At 32.9% G+C, this 15,747-nt stretch overlaps 1 protein-coding gene across 1 annotated transcript; it reads left to right on the top strand.

Moving 5' to 3' along the window:
- The first annotated feature begins 3,747 nt into the window (after positions 1–3,747).
- Positions 3,748–11,842, top strand: LOC138336752 (myosin-2 heavy chain-like). The gene is made up of 15 exons (XM_069286305.1): positions 3,748–3,914; positions 4,181–4,221; positions 4,391–4,457; positions 4,852–4,889; positions 5,083–5,155; positions 5,571–5,602; positions 5,924–5,996; positions 6,189–6,223; positions 6,457–6,529; positions 6,709–6,740; positions 7,022–7,064; positions 7,365–8,042; positions 8,371–8,811; positions 8,978–9,020; positions 9,325–11,842. The coding sequence occupies exons 1-15, from the start codon at positions 3,866–3,868 to the stop codon at positions 9,392–9,394; spliced, it is 1,788 nt and encodes a 595-aa protein (XP_069142406.1). The 5' UTR covers positions 3,748–3,865; the 3' UTR covers positions 9,395–11,842.
- The last annotated feature ends 3,905 nt before the right edge of the window (positions 11,843–15,747 follow it).

Raw genomic sequence — 15,747 nt, 5'->3', positions numbered from 1 at the left:
AGTAGTGTTAATGCACATTAGATTTGGCTTATATTGTTTCTCTGTATATTTAATTCTTCAATTAAACAATTTGAATGTAATATCTTGAATTATTTTTTTTCAGAAAATGATTTTTTTTTAGAAATATTGCCTCACTGAAATGAAAAAGATAGCGTTATCGTAGGACTATATTTTGTGTACTATCTGAACTTGACAACTTTTTCCGCCAAATTGGAGCCAGCTGTTCTGGAATTTCATTTGCTGTCAATTTTAAATCCACGAAAATCAATCTCCCCGAAAAGGCTTCGCAGCGGAAATCGTGAAATTCAGCAGCCGCGAAAGAAAGGTATTTTACAGTAAGTGAATGGTTGTTCCTTTCAATTATGCTGTATATACCCTGTGTCAATCTAACAGTTATAGGTACCGTTCACAACAGTTTACAGTTGAAGTGACTGACTGATTTAGGTAGCTATCATTCCACCTCTTGTCCTCTGAACATTGTATAATTCTCCAAAATATTGGCTGTCAACACGGTTTTTCTCCTGTAAGTCAGGACTTTTATTCGCGACAGTATAGTTGATATGACCATTTAGTTGGTAATGGAACACATCCCTAATCATTCGGTGTCTTCTCACTTGGCCAACACTCTGAAGTGAAGAGTTTTACGTACCGTGACGCTATATAAAACGTTTCGGGGCACGAGCCAACACTCTGAATTTACTTTAAACCGCTTTGTGCAGGAAGTCGGAAACCTTTTTAAGCGGCAAAACCGACTTATTAAGATTTTGTCATTTTTGTCGGAAAAATTCTCAGCCAATTTGAAAGATATGCCCCTGAAAATTGGCAGTATTGTAGACTTTCATACCAATTACAAATATGCAATTCTGTTATTTATTTCCTCAAAATTCGTAATCAATGTGTAAATGCAGTCTTGTTCACCGCTAATTAACGTCTTCGACATCTTTTCACAATCAAATTCAAAGGTATTAAAGGTATTAAATTATTTGCAGTCAATTTTAAATCCGCGGAACTTGATCTCTGCGAAAAACTTTGCAACGAAAATCGTGAAATTAAGGAGCCGCGAAAGAAAGATGGTTTACAGTACAATCCAACTAAGTGAATACTTGTTCCTTTCAATTATGCTGTATATAGTGGACCCTCGATAATCCGGACACCTTCGTTCCCAGCCTAAACCACAGGGACCTGGCACGATTTTTTAAAACTAACAGTATACATATATATATATTATAGTATAATATATATATGTATACTATTGGTTAAAAATTTTCGTGCCAGGTCCCTGTGGCCTAAACTGTCCGCATTACGAATTTTTCGGTCTGCCGAATTTCGTGTTCTTAGTCAATTTTAAAAACATTTCACGGACCAATGAAATTGTTATTTTGTATATTAGTATTTTTATTGACAATATCCACAAGTCTTTGCTTTCTGACTTACAGACGTTTTGTAACACCCACGTGCACGTTCACGTCTAACTTCCGTTTAATATAGACTATGAATGAAAATTGAAATAATTATTAATTTTGTGAGTAGTATGCTAGTATCTCATTTAAATCAAGGATTTATAAGTATAAGTCATTGTTTTATTGTACCAAAAACATAGATACATGTATACTATCTACGTCGCTCACAGATTGTACCCATAACTCGGAGCGATATATATTACCAGTAGGATATATACATGTGTATATCGTATGTACCCAAGCTCAATCTGCATATTAACCCCTCTAATTTTCGCCACCGATAACGGAAACAGTGGTTTAAATAGGTCCGTGATAGTTTGACGTGTTACAATGATGACGTATGATAATATTTTGTTGAACTTATATATGATGTATGGAGAATTAACTCAAAACCTTGATTTACATTTTATCATAAACTGTTTCAAGAGGAAAAAGTATCGACGAGATACATGTACGAATCATTACACATATACACCAAAACCAAAAAGCATGGCATCTCACAGAAGTCTTAATTTTGTGAGATATAAATCAGTGACAGTAAAGATGATAAAACAATTATATAATACACCAAAGACACCAATATCCACCAACAACAGGGACGATGAATCGGTAAGGACACCATGTATAACCCGGTAATTACTGATACTTTTGAACCTCAAATTACTTTAAACTATTCAGAACATATAATCTGTGTAATAAGTCCTATGATATGGACATAGACGCTGTCATATGTAGGTAAAATCATACTGTACATATAGTGCTAGACCCTAAAATGCCTTAAAATGCTCTATAGGCACTCTGGTGGGTTCATGACTATATATGTATATGAACTGTGACTAATTCTCAGTTTATGTAGAGTTTGATTTTTTCCCGTTTTTTTTTTATCTAGACCTCAAAAACGTCTAAAAATGGTCTTAGGTAACTCAGGTGGGTCCATAATTATATAAATTATAACTAATTTTCATATCCCTGCGGTAACAATTACTGTAACAATTAGATATAGTCTCGGTCTGTGTATAAAGTCTAGCAAGTGGTTGAAGGGAGACAACCCTTACTTTTTTAACATAGGTGGCAGTGTACAGTAGATTTGAAAAATTCAGCAAAATAAAGTGCAGGCTTTAATTATGTACACACAGCTTTTTAACCTCATATAACATCTATATAAAAGTATATATATTTTTAATCTACACAACATTTGCAATAGTTATGCAGAGTTCAATTTTGGACAGGTCCGCTTTTTGTGGTTTTGTGAGCCTGTAAAAACCATGGTAACCAAATTAGTTTTTTTGAAAAAATGCAAAAAATTGGGATTTTCAACCCAAAATTACACCCCCTCTAGGAGAATTTTTTTCTTGAACATAGTTTAAAACCAAGCATCACTGCCGTGATAGCGGAACTGAGCCTATTTCGACATAGGTATATCATTAAACTTTTGAGCAATCTTACCTCGTACCCCAGCTATCAATTTTTGCTGCTACAGTATTGAGTTTTTCCATCTTAGACGCACATTCGGATACCCTCTAAACCATTAATCTCGAACCCATTTTGGGGAATTTCTTTATGCAAATGTGAAGCCTACATATAATTCTCTAGATTGAATTCACCAATTTTAGCACATATACATTTTTCAATTTTTTTATGCATATAATAAAACAAGGGCTTTCTGCTTAATAAAAATCTCACGGCCATTCGGTCTTACTGTACACTGCTACCATAGGTTACCGCCTAAAGAAACAATCAATTTAAAGGCCTTGTTCAAATCTTCACATTTTTTAACGAAAATGCATAAATTTAATATTCATGGAAATAAATATGTAAATGTGTTTTTCTGAAAAATCCTTTGACTACAAGCCCCGGCTGATTTAGAACCTGTTGTATTTTTCAACCTCATTACAGATTTTACGTTTTACTACTAAATTCAGTAAGCCTATATGTACTGTACCTGGCGACTTGAAATGCGCATTTACGCAAAAGAGTAAAAGGATGTTTAAAATGATTTTAGTGTTTTATCATATCGTCAGTCTTGAAGATTCCTGTTAAAAAATAAGATCATGAGTTGCCACCAATAATACATATATCATACATATGTACATATGTAATATCTACAGATCTGTTGTAAAAGGTGTAACGTGCCACACCGCTCGGAATTTTTCGATATTTTTTGGATATTATTCCGTCTTTATCAAACGACTGATTAAAAAATATGTTTAATCAACATCATAATGTGCCAACAATATACTTCAGTATGCCAATCGCCTGTTGTAGTCGGAAACGAACGAGACCTCGGTGAACACGTGATGTAGCTATCACGTGACCGCATTGTTCCATCACGTGAGTTTTCGCGGCGCTTAGTTACAAAACTGCATCCGGTGCTGCACACACGGTTTTTTTTCTACAAGTTTACAATGGATAAATCTCGATATAAAGTCCCGGAAATCTTGTCTTTTGGAGACAGTGAGTACATATGACTGTGTTGTGTTTTATCTGTAAACAAAATAACCCAGTTGTTGTAAATTATTCCAAAATTTAGTTGCATCTGCCAGGCTTACTGACAGTCATACTGATAATTTGTCCAAGAGAGTTAGGCCTAATATTGTATTGTTACCTGTTGCTTTTCTAAGATAAATATAAAAAATACCCGAATCCTTTTGATGTTAGGCCAAATTGGTTTCCTTTTGGATGATTTTATAAATCCCACATCCATTTCTTTTTCGATCCAGATCCGGCAAGAGAAAGAACGAGTGAATACAGACGTCAGAGGGTAAATTGATTTAAATGATTAACAGTTATTGCTTATGTTTGGTGCCAAACTATTTTTGTCACAGTTTTGTACAATTTGATTATAATTTCAAGGAGATCATAAAATGTTTGATCTATACTATTTTACGAATTCCATCAAAACTACAAGATCCTTCAATTTCCAATTGTAGGCATATGTCCCTACAGCAGAAACAGAACAAAGATTGAAGACCATATCTGGAAAACTCAATGATTGTTGTAAGTTTATAACTTTTCTTATTGTACTTAGTTGCTAGCTTCAACATCCTCAGTATTTTATATATAAGTTTATTTACTTGTCAATAGATATCATTTTTAAAAAGTTGTTATTAGAATTCAATTTTTAATTTACATCTGCTAAACCTGACTATATCTTAAGCTATATCGTTTTGGCTTTGGATAAAAGCCTAATAATATAGGCAGGTTTAGTGGATTATAATTAACTATGTACAGAAGCCCAAGCAGTCTGTTAAATATTATATTTCCATAATTGATTTAATTGCTGAATTATAATCACTAATCAGTGTGATGTACTTGGAGTTGTTTACATGTATGCTAAAAATGTCTCTACATTCTACATCATCATACTAATTACTCTGGTTTTTCTTTGTAGTGTATGATAGTTACAAAAGGGAAATTGACACACTCAGGGTAAGTTGATTTATTATATTATTTATACACTCTGAATTTGTTATTTATACCAGTTGCATGAATATCAAAACAGACTTTTCTTTAAAAGAAGGTTCCTGTCATCCTCATTGTGTTCATCTGTTTAAAATAAAAACCTCCTGTCCACTTTAAAATTTGTATAAAATGTAGTAACAGTAGTTTCATTCTATCACAGCCCAATGTGGACATTGACAGAGAAATGGAGTTATTGATAGCTGCTGAGGAGGACTTAGAACAGTCCAGACGAAGTAAGTTCACAACAGATTAGGAAGTTATCTGTTTCACCTTGTATGTTATCATAAAATCATAAAGTATATTGAAATGTATATGTACATTTGTTCATATCTAAATTGGAATCCTTATAATCTTGAGTTTGGATATTGGCAATACCGTGTACATGTAATCACGTACATGTATATTTAATGCACTTCTGATTTACATTGTAATGTACAATAATGTAATGTACACATGAAATGTTGCATGAACTAAATTGTTGTTGGACAGTAACTAGTACCATCTAATCTATATTGGAAGTATGTGCACATTTTGGTATGGCTGTATTCAATGATTTTATAAATGTCTATACATTTCTCTTTGATAACTTTGACATTTGACAGTGACTAAGTATCACTTATTAAAATCATATTTCTTTTGATATTGTAGACCTCAGAAGGCAGGCACTAAAGATTTGTCGAGTAAGTATACAATCCTTCTAGCTGCTTTGCCTTTCCTTCATTGTTTGTGACACCATAAAAATCTGACACATACTGTAGTTGTTCCCCTTTACTTCTGGTCCACATTTTGACAAACAGTTGTTTTATAGATGTCAGAATATGAAGTTGTGGTAACAAAGTTAGAAGAAACTTCTACATATCTACATATTTATCCTCTCCAGAAAAGATTGCAATTCTTAAGAGTACAAACAATTTATTGAAATAAGAAAATATTACAATGCCCAGGAAAAGATTAAAATTTCCTCCAGAAATGATTATTTACTTTCTGTATTTAATTTCCAGTCAAATGGCCCATCCAAGCAGGAAGAACAAGAGCTCAAAACATTGAACAAAAATTCTATTCAGAAGATGTATGGTAGGCTTGCTATGAAATAGATTACTTTAATTGCTTTAATAAATTCAAGAAGTGCATTTAGACATTGGAAATAAAAGGTAATGGTTAAATCTACACATTAAATGATTAACAGTCAACAGAATAATGTATTTTAGGAAAGAAAAATAATATTTTGAGAAATACCATGGCAACCATGTTTCCTTTTATTTTCAGAATTAGATGATTTCATCAGAGATTTTGATACGAAGGTAATTCAATAATTATAATATATATTAGGTAGTTATGTGTACATATGATAATGGACACTTATACTTCTTTTTATACAGTTGCCAATTGTGTTCAAATAATATCAATGAATGCTTTCAAAATATGTATTCACTGTTATATTTAAGCTCACGAAGACAAAATGTTATAATATTTTCTTCACTGAAAAAATCTAATGCCCTTTTATAATGCTTTATAATATTTATTATATTTCCAGCCATACGTTGCTACTGAGATGGTAGATGTGAGCCTTGAAAGAATTGTGGACAATATTCGCAAGAGACAGCGAGGTAGGTTTTCTATGTTTGGGTTATCTCCCCTTGTTAGTGTTGGAGGTTCCATTTTTATGGATTAATTCAATATTATCAATTTTTTATTTCATTCTCTGGCTCTTATATAATATTTTAACACATTAGTCACTTGGTGTGTATATGCTTTGAAATTATTTTTTGAAATCTTCTACTTTCAGAACTGCAAAATCTCAGAAAACAAATCTATGAAGTAAGTTTTTTAAACAAGATTATCCATACAGATAGATGGATACTATGTACATGTATATATATAAAGTAAAAGTCAATGTAGACTAGAATGGAACAAAATAATTAGATCTATACTTACATGTGTAACAATCAGCTAGTTCATGTTGTACAAATGTAATCCTTTCACTCATAGAGCCACATTTGAATTCTTCTTAGACTGTGTTTATAATGAATGAGCAACCATATAAAAATAACACACTCACAAAACAATATCACATGATGTCTTTTCTTCTGTTATTGTAGGATTCAGTACTCAGAGTTGCAGGATATTACATGAAGGCTACAGGTAATGGTTTTTACCATCATTTATCTTGAAATACATGTATCAGCATATATCTAGATATGCTTAAATACTTTATGGTATAAACAGTACAAATATTATCATACCAAGTACAGATATTATGGGAATAGGGGTTTAAATGAGGGAAGCATTTAGGAGGAATTTTACACATTAATTGATATCTTTATATTAAGCTGAGTTAACATGATGAATTATAATTTGTTGAATTAAAAAAATTAAAAAAAAAAACAGACATTTTTTATAAAATAAAATTATAAACAAAAGTGGTTTTTTTTTCAATTTTAGAACAAAAGAACAGTTTTAGATCTGCTTCAGAAAGGATTTTCCTTGTACCAAATGTGGAGAAGTTCAAACCCAAATCTAGCAGCTTGAGTGGAAGTGATACAGAAGGTGATGAGTCGTATGCTGAAGTGAAAGAAATTTACTGCAAAGAGAAACTTAGACTTGAAAAGAATTTAGAAACATTCAACACACTGCTACAAGAATTCATTGACTCGCGTTCAAACCCAGCAGAGTTTGGGGAAGAAAAACCCAAGAAAAAGAAGAAGAAACATCAAAATGGTGGGGGGAAAATTGAAACAAAACAAAACTCAGCTGAAGCTAAACCTTCCAACATTGCCAAGATTGAAACAAAAGCAGTCAAGTCCCCCAACAGTAAAACTGCTAAAACTATCAAGTCTGACACAAAAACAGCCAAAAACAAAGTCAAACCAACTAAAACATCAAAATCAGACTCCTGGATGGACAAAACCAATGTCAGAAATGCTAAACCACCGATACCTAAAGAAAAGGTTACTAAAAAGTCACCAGAAGTGAAAATTGTAAAACAAGCAAAATCAGTCAGCAAAACTTGGGGAATGTCAGAACCTGAGTCAGACATGGAGGTACACAAGTACACATACCGCAAGTCCATGGCAGATATCCAGGCCTATATAGATTCTTGTGACTTCGAGAACGCAGAAAGTAAGTTTGTAGAGAGACTGGACAAACATATTTGGCTTGAGGTTTATGATGGCAACCAGATTGACAAGGAAGCCTTTGGGAAGGTTTCATGATCTCTGATTTTATAACTTATATAATGGATCTTGTTAAACAAATCCATGTAAAGTCATACCTATCAAAATTTTAAGCATTCATTAAAACATTAACTACTGGCGTAGCATTAAAATTCAATAGGCAGGAGACACAATTTAATGTCTTATTATGAGTATCAAATTATCTTTAATGTGTAACAGTGAAATTATTTTATTTGAAATTATTTGTGAACTTTGAACTATATATTCATTCACAGAGCCGAAACTCAAGAAAATAAAGAAGAGCAAAATTGACACAAAATTGGAATTTCCATCACTCAGCCAGAAGGGCTGTGATGTTGAAGCAAGTAAAGTGCACAAAGTTCAGGAGCCACTATGTGAACCAAAGCTAAACACAAGGACAGTATTCAAAGTCCAGCAGACAAACCGACCAATGAGCCCTGGAATGTCTGAGGACAGTGAAGAGGAAAATGACCAACAAATGAGCAGGATGGCCGTGGTCAAAGTCCAGGAGACTATCCGACCAATGAGCCCTGGAATGTCTGAGAACAGTGACGAGGAAAATGACCAACCAGTGAGCGCAATGCCCATGATCAATATCCAGGAGACTGACCGTCCAATGAGCCAAATGTCAGTGGACAGTGTCCAGAAGCCATTGCCCCTTCCAACATTAAAGCCTATGCCCAAGTACATTGACAGTAAGTTAACATATTATCATTAGATTTGATGTTTGTGGATTATATTGCTAATGTTAAAAGGAAGCATTTATGATTTGTGAAATACATTTGTAACCATATTATATTAATATAAACATTGTTTCCCTATATATATATATATAACCTCATTTTCCATGTTTATTTTCAGATTTCCAAGCAAGCTGTGTCCTGACACAACTATTTTCCAGAAGGTGTGTACATTAGATGATAGATACTGTGGTATCCTAGTATAAATCAAATTAAACGATTAATTAATATTCAATGGCTTAACTATTTTGATACATTCTGGTATTGTTATTTATGGCTTTTGTATTTAGGATTAACAGAAAAAAGCATATTTTATAATGAACTTGGTTTCAAATTTAAAAATTGTGCGATGATAAAAGTATTTAACAACTAAAATTTCGAACAAGATTCTCTGATATTGGAATTAAAATTGGTAATTACATTTTATTTACTATTGGATTTTGAACAATTGATCATTTTAAATTACAGGGATGACTATGATGAAGATTTTGAAGAAGATTACATCATTCCTACCTACGAAAGCGAGCAGTGGTTCTAAATGTTGGAAAATTCCTCCATCTCTATGAAAGGCCCCAGTCGATTCAAATATTTTATAGGTTTTAGACATTATTTAACAATATTTATTATATAAAAGTTCACAAGAAGAACTTGTCATCCGTACTGCACTTATACTATATATATACGTTATCTCTATCTACATTTGTTATACAATGGTTGGTGCTTTTGAATTATTAAGTTTTATTCATATACCAACATTTACATATTAACCATGTAGTATAATATACATTGATTGTACAATACTTTTAACTATATTTACCATATACACAAAATTTAACATATATTTTTATTACTTGTTTTATATATAACATTGAGTCACAAATAATTCTGCATCAAATTTCTATTCATTTTCTCTTCTTTTTTTGCAACATTATGAATTTTGAGCAAGTTAATTATCTTCAAATATTTACCAAACTTTTACCCCAGGAGATTACTAATACTTGTCTGGTGCTTATTTTTTACACTTATTTAAAAGTAGTACACTATTTTGGAAACATTTTAACATCATAGGTTATATGGCTGACAATCACAAAAATCAGTATCGTGTAAAACCATTTGGTGCTTTATATAGAGGAAATAATGTACAAATATTTCTTAATTGTAATTTATTTATTTACCTATTAATTTATGACCAAATATGTAATCATATTGCTCAGTTTGAACTTAATATCAACAGATAGTAATTCAAATCGCCTATCACCATTGTCTCTCTAATAGTCCCAAGTGGGCCTTTCTGGCAAGCTCGGAACAGCACTTCCACGAGTGCCGAAATGTCTGAGTGGTACATTTTCTGATTGTAGTTTCTGTTTCTCTATATTTCACTTTGGAATCAATTGAAAAAAACAACATGGCCAACAGTTGGTCATGTTATGATCATTTATTATTTTGACTAATGAAGTTAGCTTCATCTATATTTCTATTATTTCATAAATCACCGAAAGTCCATTCTGAATAAATACAATCGCTTTTCATTCATGGTCTCCATTTGTTCCAAGTTTACCTCAATCGGAAAACCTCATGAGCCTTTCTGCCAAGCTAATGGAAAAGCACGTCCGTGTTTGCCGGAAATGTCTGAGTGGTACATTTTTCGATTGTAGTTTATGTTTCTATACAGTTTTCATACATGGTCTCTCTTATAGTCCCAAGTTTCCTTCAATTGGAAAACCTCATGAGCCTTTCTCGCAAGCTGGAAACAGCATTTCCACGTGTGCCTAAAATGTCTGAGTGGTACATTTTCAAATTGTAGTTTCTGTTTCTTTGTATTTTACTTTTCATACATGGTCTCCCTTTGTCCTAAATTTGTCTCAAACGGAAAACCTCATGGGCTTTTCTGGCAAGCTTATGGAAAAGCACGTCCATGCTTGCCGGAAATATCTGAGTGGTACATTTTTCGATTGTAGTTTCTGTTTCTATATACATGTAGTATTCATACATGGTCCCTCTTATATTCCCAAGTCTCCTTCAATTGGAAAACCTCATGGGTCTTTCTGGCAAGCTTGGAAAAGCAGTCCATGCATGCCGGAAATGTCTGAGTGGTACATTTTTTAATTGTAGTTTCTGTTTCTCTATATTATTTTGAGATCAGTGGTATAGTAACATCACCAACAGTTGACCATTCTTTATTTTGAATATTGAAGTTGCAACAGCTATTTTTCATAAAACATCGTAAGATTCATTCATTTTCATTAATGGTGTCCTTTTGTCCCAAGTTTTCCTTAAAGGAAAACCTCATGGGCTTTTCTGACAAGCTCGGAATAGCCCTTCTATGCGTGCCGGAAATGTCTGAGTGGTACATTTTTCCGATTGTAGTTTCTTTTTCTCTATATTCCACTTTGGAATCAAGTGAAAAACAACATGGTCATCAGCTTATTCACATTTCTTATTCGCCAAGGTCTCTTAGTGTCTGGTCTCTTGTTGGTAATTTATTTCTCGAGTTTTATTATTATTTATTCGTTAATTCTGATACAATGTTTAATAATGCAATTTTGTAGAGAGTAATTAAAACCTGAATTTTGGTCAAAATAATCTCAGACTAATTATTACACACGATTTTGTTTGTTTTAATCCATTACTGGTTCATGTTGCTTTTGGTATATATAATACAAAATTGTTGGTCTAAATTTTGATATAAGTTTTATTTTTGTAGCATTCATGTTATTCGATATACTATATTTCTTGAAGAAATATATAACTCAAAAGTCATCATATATTTTGTCTTAAAGACAAATTTGTCGGAACATTTGATTTTGGTTTTATAAGGTTGACCAACTGTATCGATTAAGACTCTTTCGTGTGCAGTGCACCATATAAATATAGAATTGCATTTCTGTTACTTCTGTAATCAAGTATGGTATTTATAAGCAATAATGTTCTTGCCACACAATTTTATTCATTTTCAAACATTTTTAAAACCTATGAAAATAAAGCTTTTATTTGTTGAATTTGATTTTCTGGTTTTTCTTTTCTTTCAAGATTCATGTACACGTATCCACATGTAAATATTACACTTTAGAATGGATCACAAGGATGTGGGAATTAGTTACAGTCTACAAACCTCATCTTCATGAAGTCAAAAGGACTGTGATGATAATACCAGTTATTCCAGTTAGGTGAACTTGGCTACTTTTGTCAGGACCATCCAATTATATCGAATTACATAAAAATGGCCTTAGTGTCTTTGAGAAATACGAATTCGAATTAATGCGGTTCAGCTGTATTAGGACATATCCTTGTAACTATAGACAGTGTAGCATACGGATTTTTTACTGAATTCTAAGACCACTAAATTAAATGGTCTGAAAATGTTTTAAAGACCTTGGATATGTCCAGATAGCCTGTCGCTAATTCCCAGATCTCTGCTAAGGCAATTGGCTGGGCTTAATTAGCTTGAAGCCTTCATTGATGAAATTCTGTAAACCAGATCGACAGAAATCAACGTCATTGATTCTTAAATTTCTTGAAATTGATTGTCGGAACCTAACGTCCTTGAAGAACCAATGACTGAAATTTATCATCGAGTTTAACACTTTTGATTTAATAAACACTTATGATTAAATGGTTTTAACATCCTTTAGTTATTGTGCTGTCTTTAACTAGTATAATGGAGATCAAACCATTGTCTGATATGGATTATTGTCATACGTCTTGACTTATGGGACTGACTCATTTACTGATAGAAATTAACCTCTTATTTAATGATTCTTCGCCCATGGATGTCGAAACTTATTTGGTGGATATTTCAGTGTCCTTGAGTTTCGGAGCTGAACGCCCATATAGATGTTGATGAAACGTTTAGATGACGATGCTTAAAAGTCCATGATTGGCAGAACATTACGTTTTTGGATGCTGAAGTGCGAACCTAGCGTCATTTGCAGTCAAAGCTTTACCTCATCGATTGGCTGAGCTTTGCACCGATGGATGCCTAAGCTTTAAAATGTCCTTGATTTTAGAGCTAAAAGTCCTTGATTGGCGCAGTTTTAATCCTGGATTGGCGTAACGACATTTAATGGCGATTATTTTAACACCAAAGTCCTTAATTTGTGAAGTATATCACTTATATAGATGTCATTAGAAGATCTTAAGTATAAAGCTTATATCAACATTATTAACTTACATGTACATGTATTTCGAGGTTCTGCATTAAAATGTAAAATTAGATCAGGAAAACCGTATATTTTACGACGATATACTTAACAAGATTGAAATAAGTGACGTCATTTATTGGCTGACTAACCACAGGTGCATATGTTTAGTTTTAATAAAGATATTATAGCAGATGCCTTGGTAATATTCTCGGATATCAAGGGTGACAACTAGGTCACGTGACTGATGACACTCCCCACTTCACTTTAAGCAGCTAAAACACGTTGATACCAAATAACATGTTACAAACTATACACGACCGTATTTTGGAAATGTTTATATTTCTTTTAACGAATCACTCATCGCCAACACGTGTATACAACTGGAGATATCTGAGAAAACATCGTCAAATTCTGTCAATTTTCCAAACTACTATAGCTACCCGTGTCCAAAACCCATTAGCATCACAGGGGGCCAACTCAATAAAAATGGATGTTGTCATACATGTTTTGTATTTGGTGACTGGACTGATAAGTATACATGACAATCATGTGACTTTTTTTTTCAGAAAAATACGAGATTTGAAAAATTATTAAAAAATCCTTTGTACTTAGTAATATATAGCCAGTGGTGTCTTACAGGGAAGAGAAGTTGGACCTACTTTTTCAGATACTTACGTGAAGTAAACAATTAAATGACAAGCATTTGTGTTCGTTAACAAAAAGTTTGAATTATTGGTTGACGTTTTCAGGTAAATAATAAAAACGCAGGGCACACAAGATACAGCACTCGTAGACTCTTTAATTGGTTATGTCAGTAAATTGCTTTCTATAGGGTTCAGTATTTAACGTTTTAAAGGCGTTTAATGAGTACCTTTTATTATTATAATTCCTTGAGGAATTTTTTCTTTCACGCTGTTTCATTTATTGAATCTACATTGTATATTACTTCTGGCACTGGGTTAGTCCGCTAATGTTATTTAGAACAAATGTTCTTTTAAATACATGTAGCTTAAAGTGAAGAAGAGTGTCGTAGATCACGTGGTCTACTTGCTAACCCTGATTATATATTATACTACCAAGACATGCTGTCAGAATATTTGTTTTAGTCTTTAAATGCCCGTGGCCTGAACTTATAGAATCTGTCACCCTCTTTGGGGGATACAGGAGAATTTCAACTCGAGGGGAAAGATTCTTTTAAAGTTGTCAAACATGAGGTTTTGCCTGAGGGTTGGGATATCCAGTCTCACCAAAAAAGAGGGCGATAAATTCTTTTTCTCTTACCCTTTGTAAGCACGTACGGATATCTCGTGTAGCTTTCTCTACCCTAGAGTGACATGGAAAAATCTCGCACTGGTAAAGTATTGCGGATATCCCTCAACGTTTTAAACGTATTCAACGTATTAAAGGCGTATTATCCTATGATGAAGAACGGTTGTAATTCCTTGGATATTTTTATCTAATGTTAATTGTTTCAACTATTGAACTTATCTTACTTCTCGCACTTGGTAATTCCGCTAAATCTGTCTATGTTATTAGGCTTCTTCCCTAATATACATGTACATTCATATATTAGACAAACAAAAACAAATAATGATATAAACAAGTTTAGAAGACTAGCACTTGATGAATTCAAGTTGTCAAAATTTGAATGTTTTCAGTCTTCTCAACTTGAGAATGTTCTATAAATGGTTTTAGTAGAAGTAGAGAGTAAAATTGCGACCCCTCCTTGTAACAAGGTAAAAAGAGATAACAAAATGAAGAAAGAAAGAAAAAGGATAAAATATTTTCAGATAAACAAAATTAAACTCGCCTAAAATGAAACATTGAACTAAAATAAAGTATAAGATTTATTCAAATGGTATACAGTGCAGTATATGTTAATGGTACAAGTAAAGTGAAAATATCAAAATATTTTTAATAAATATATACTTGTGTAGACTATTTGTGTTAGCAGTGTAAAAGATGTATTAGCTAGACATTACATTTCAGGAGAAATATATATGTATTTGTAAGTGTACTGTACATTGTACTGTACAATACATGATATACAATTATGTACTACATATACATGTACATGCTTTGTATATGGGGCACCGTAGCCCGAGATACTCTGGCCCTGACACCGACTTAGACATTATAACAGAGAGATGTCTGGTGTATGCTAACCAGACATCTATATATATACAGGGTGTCCCAAAAAACATGTCCCGAGTTTGACGCTTTATAAAAAAGGTTTTGATAGACTGAGGAATTTGATCTATATACCATTAGAAAGGTAGTGATCTGCTCTGTACAATGATATATAACAACCTGGAGAAATATCTTTTTGTTAATACTTACATTTAAAATCGAGAGAAAGTCATATTTCGTTAATTTGCATTTTGTTCAGAAAATCAATAACTATCAGTTAAAGAAAGGGCGCGAGGTGTCCGCCCTTCTTTTCGATGACATGAGGCATTCGGTCCCTGAAATTCCTCACCACCTCACAATTCTGTAAATCTGCTTCCTGGAGATGAACAACATAGTTGGGTGACATTTTCATAACATTTCATTTACTAAAGTAGGGGATTTTCCGACCGCATTGTAGATTTTAATAACTTCAGCCTGAATTTTCATGGTGCTAGAAAGTCATCAAAATGTGACATCATCGATGATGTCATCATTTCTATTATGACGTAATCACACATAATGACAATGTAATCTGTACATTTTTACCCAATTAAGTTAAATTTGGATACTCCTGCTTTCC

This window comes from Argopecten irradians, chromosome 12 (assembly GCF_041381155.1).
Source record: "Argopecten irradians isolate NY chromosome 12, Ai_NY, whole genome shotgun sequence".
Classification (NCBI taxonomy): domain Eukaryota; kingdom Metazoa; phylum Mollusca; class Bivalvia; order Pectinida; family Pectinidae; genus Argopecten; species Argopecten irradians.
Note: the sequence above shows the minus strand (reverse complement) of the source record. Positions and strands in the feature narration are given on the sequence as shown.

Coding starts and splice junctions, on each gene's coding strand:
- LOC138336752 (XM_069286305.1), top strand. CDS start 3,866: ATGGATAAATCTCGATATAAAGTCCCGGAAATCTTGTCTTTTGGAGAC. Junction 3,915..4,180: donor AATCTTGTCTTTTGGAGACA/GTGAGTACATAT, acceptor TTTTCGATCCAG/ATCCGGCAAGAGAAAGAACG. Junction 5,603..5,923: donor AGGCACTAAAGATTTGTCGA/GTAAGTATACAA, acceptor TTTAATTTCCAG/TCAAATGGCCCATCCAAGCA.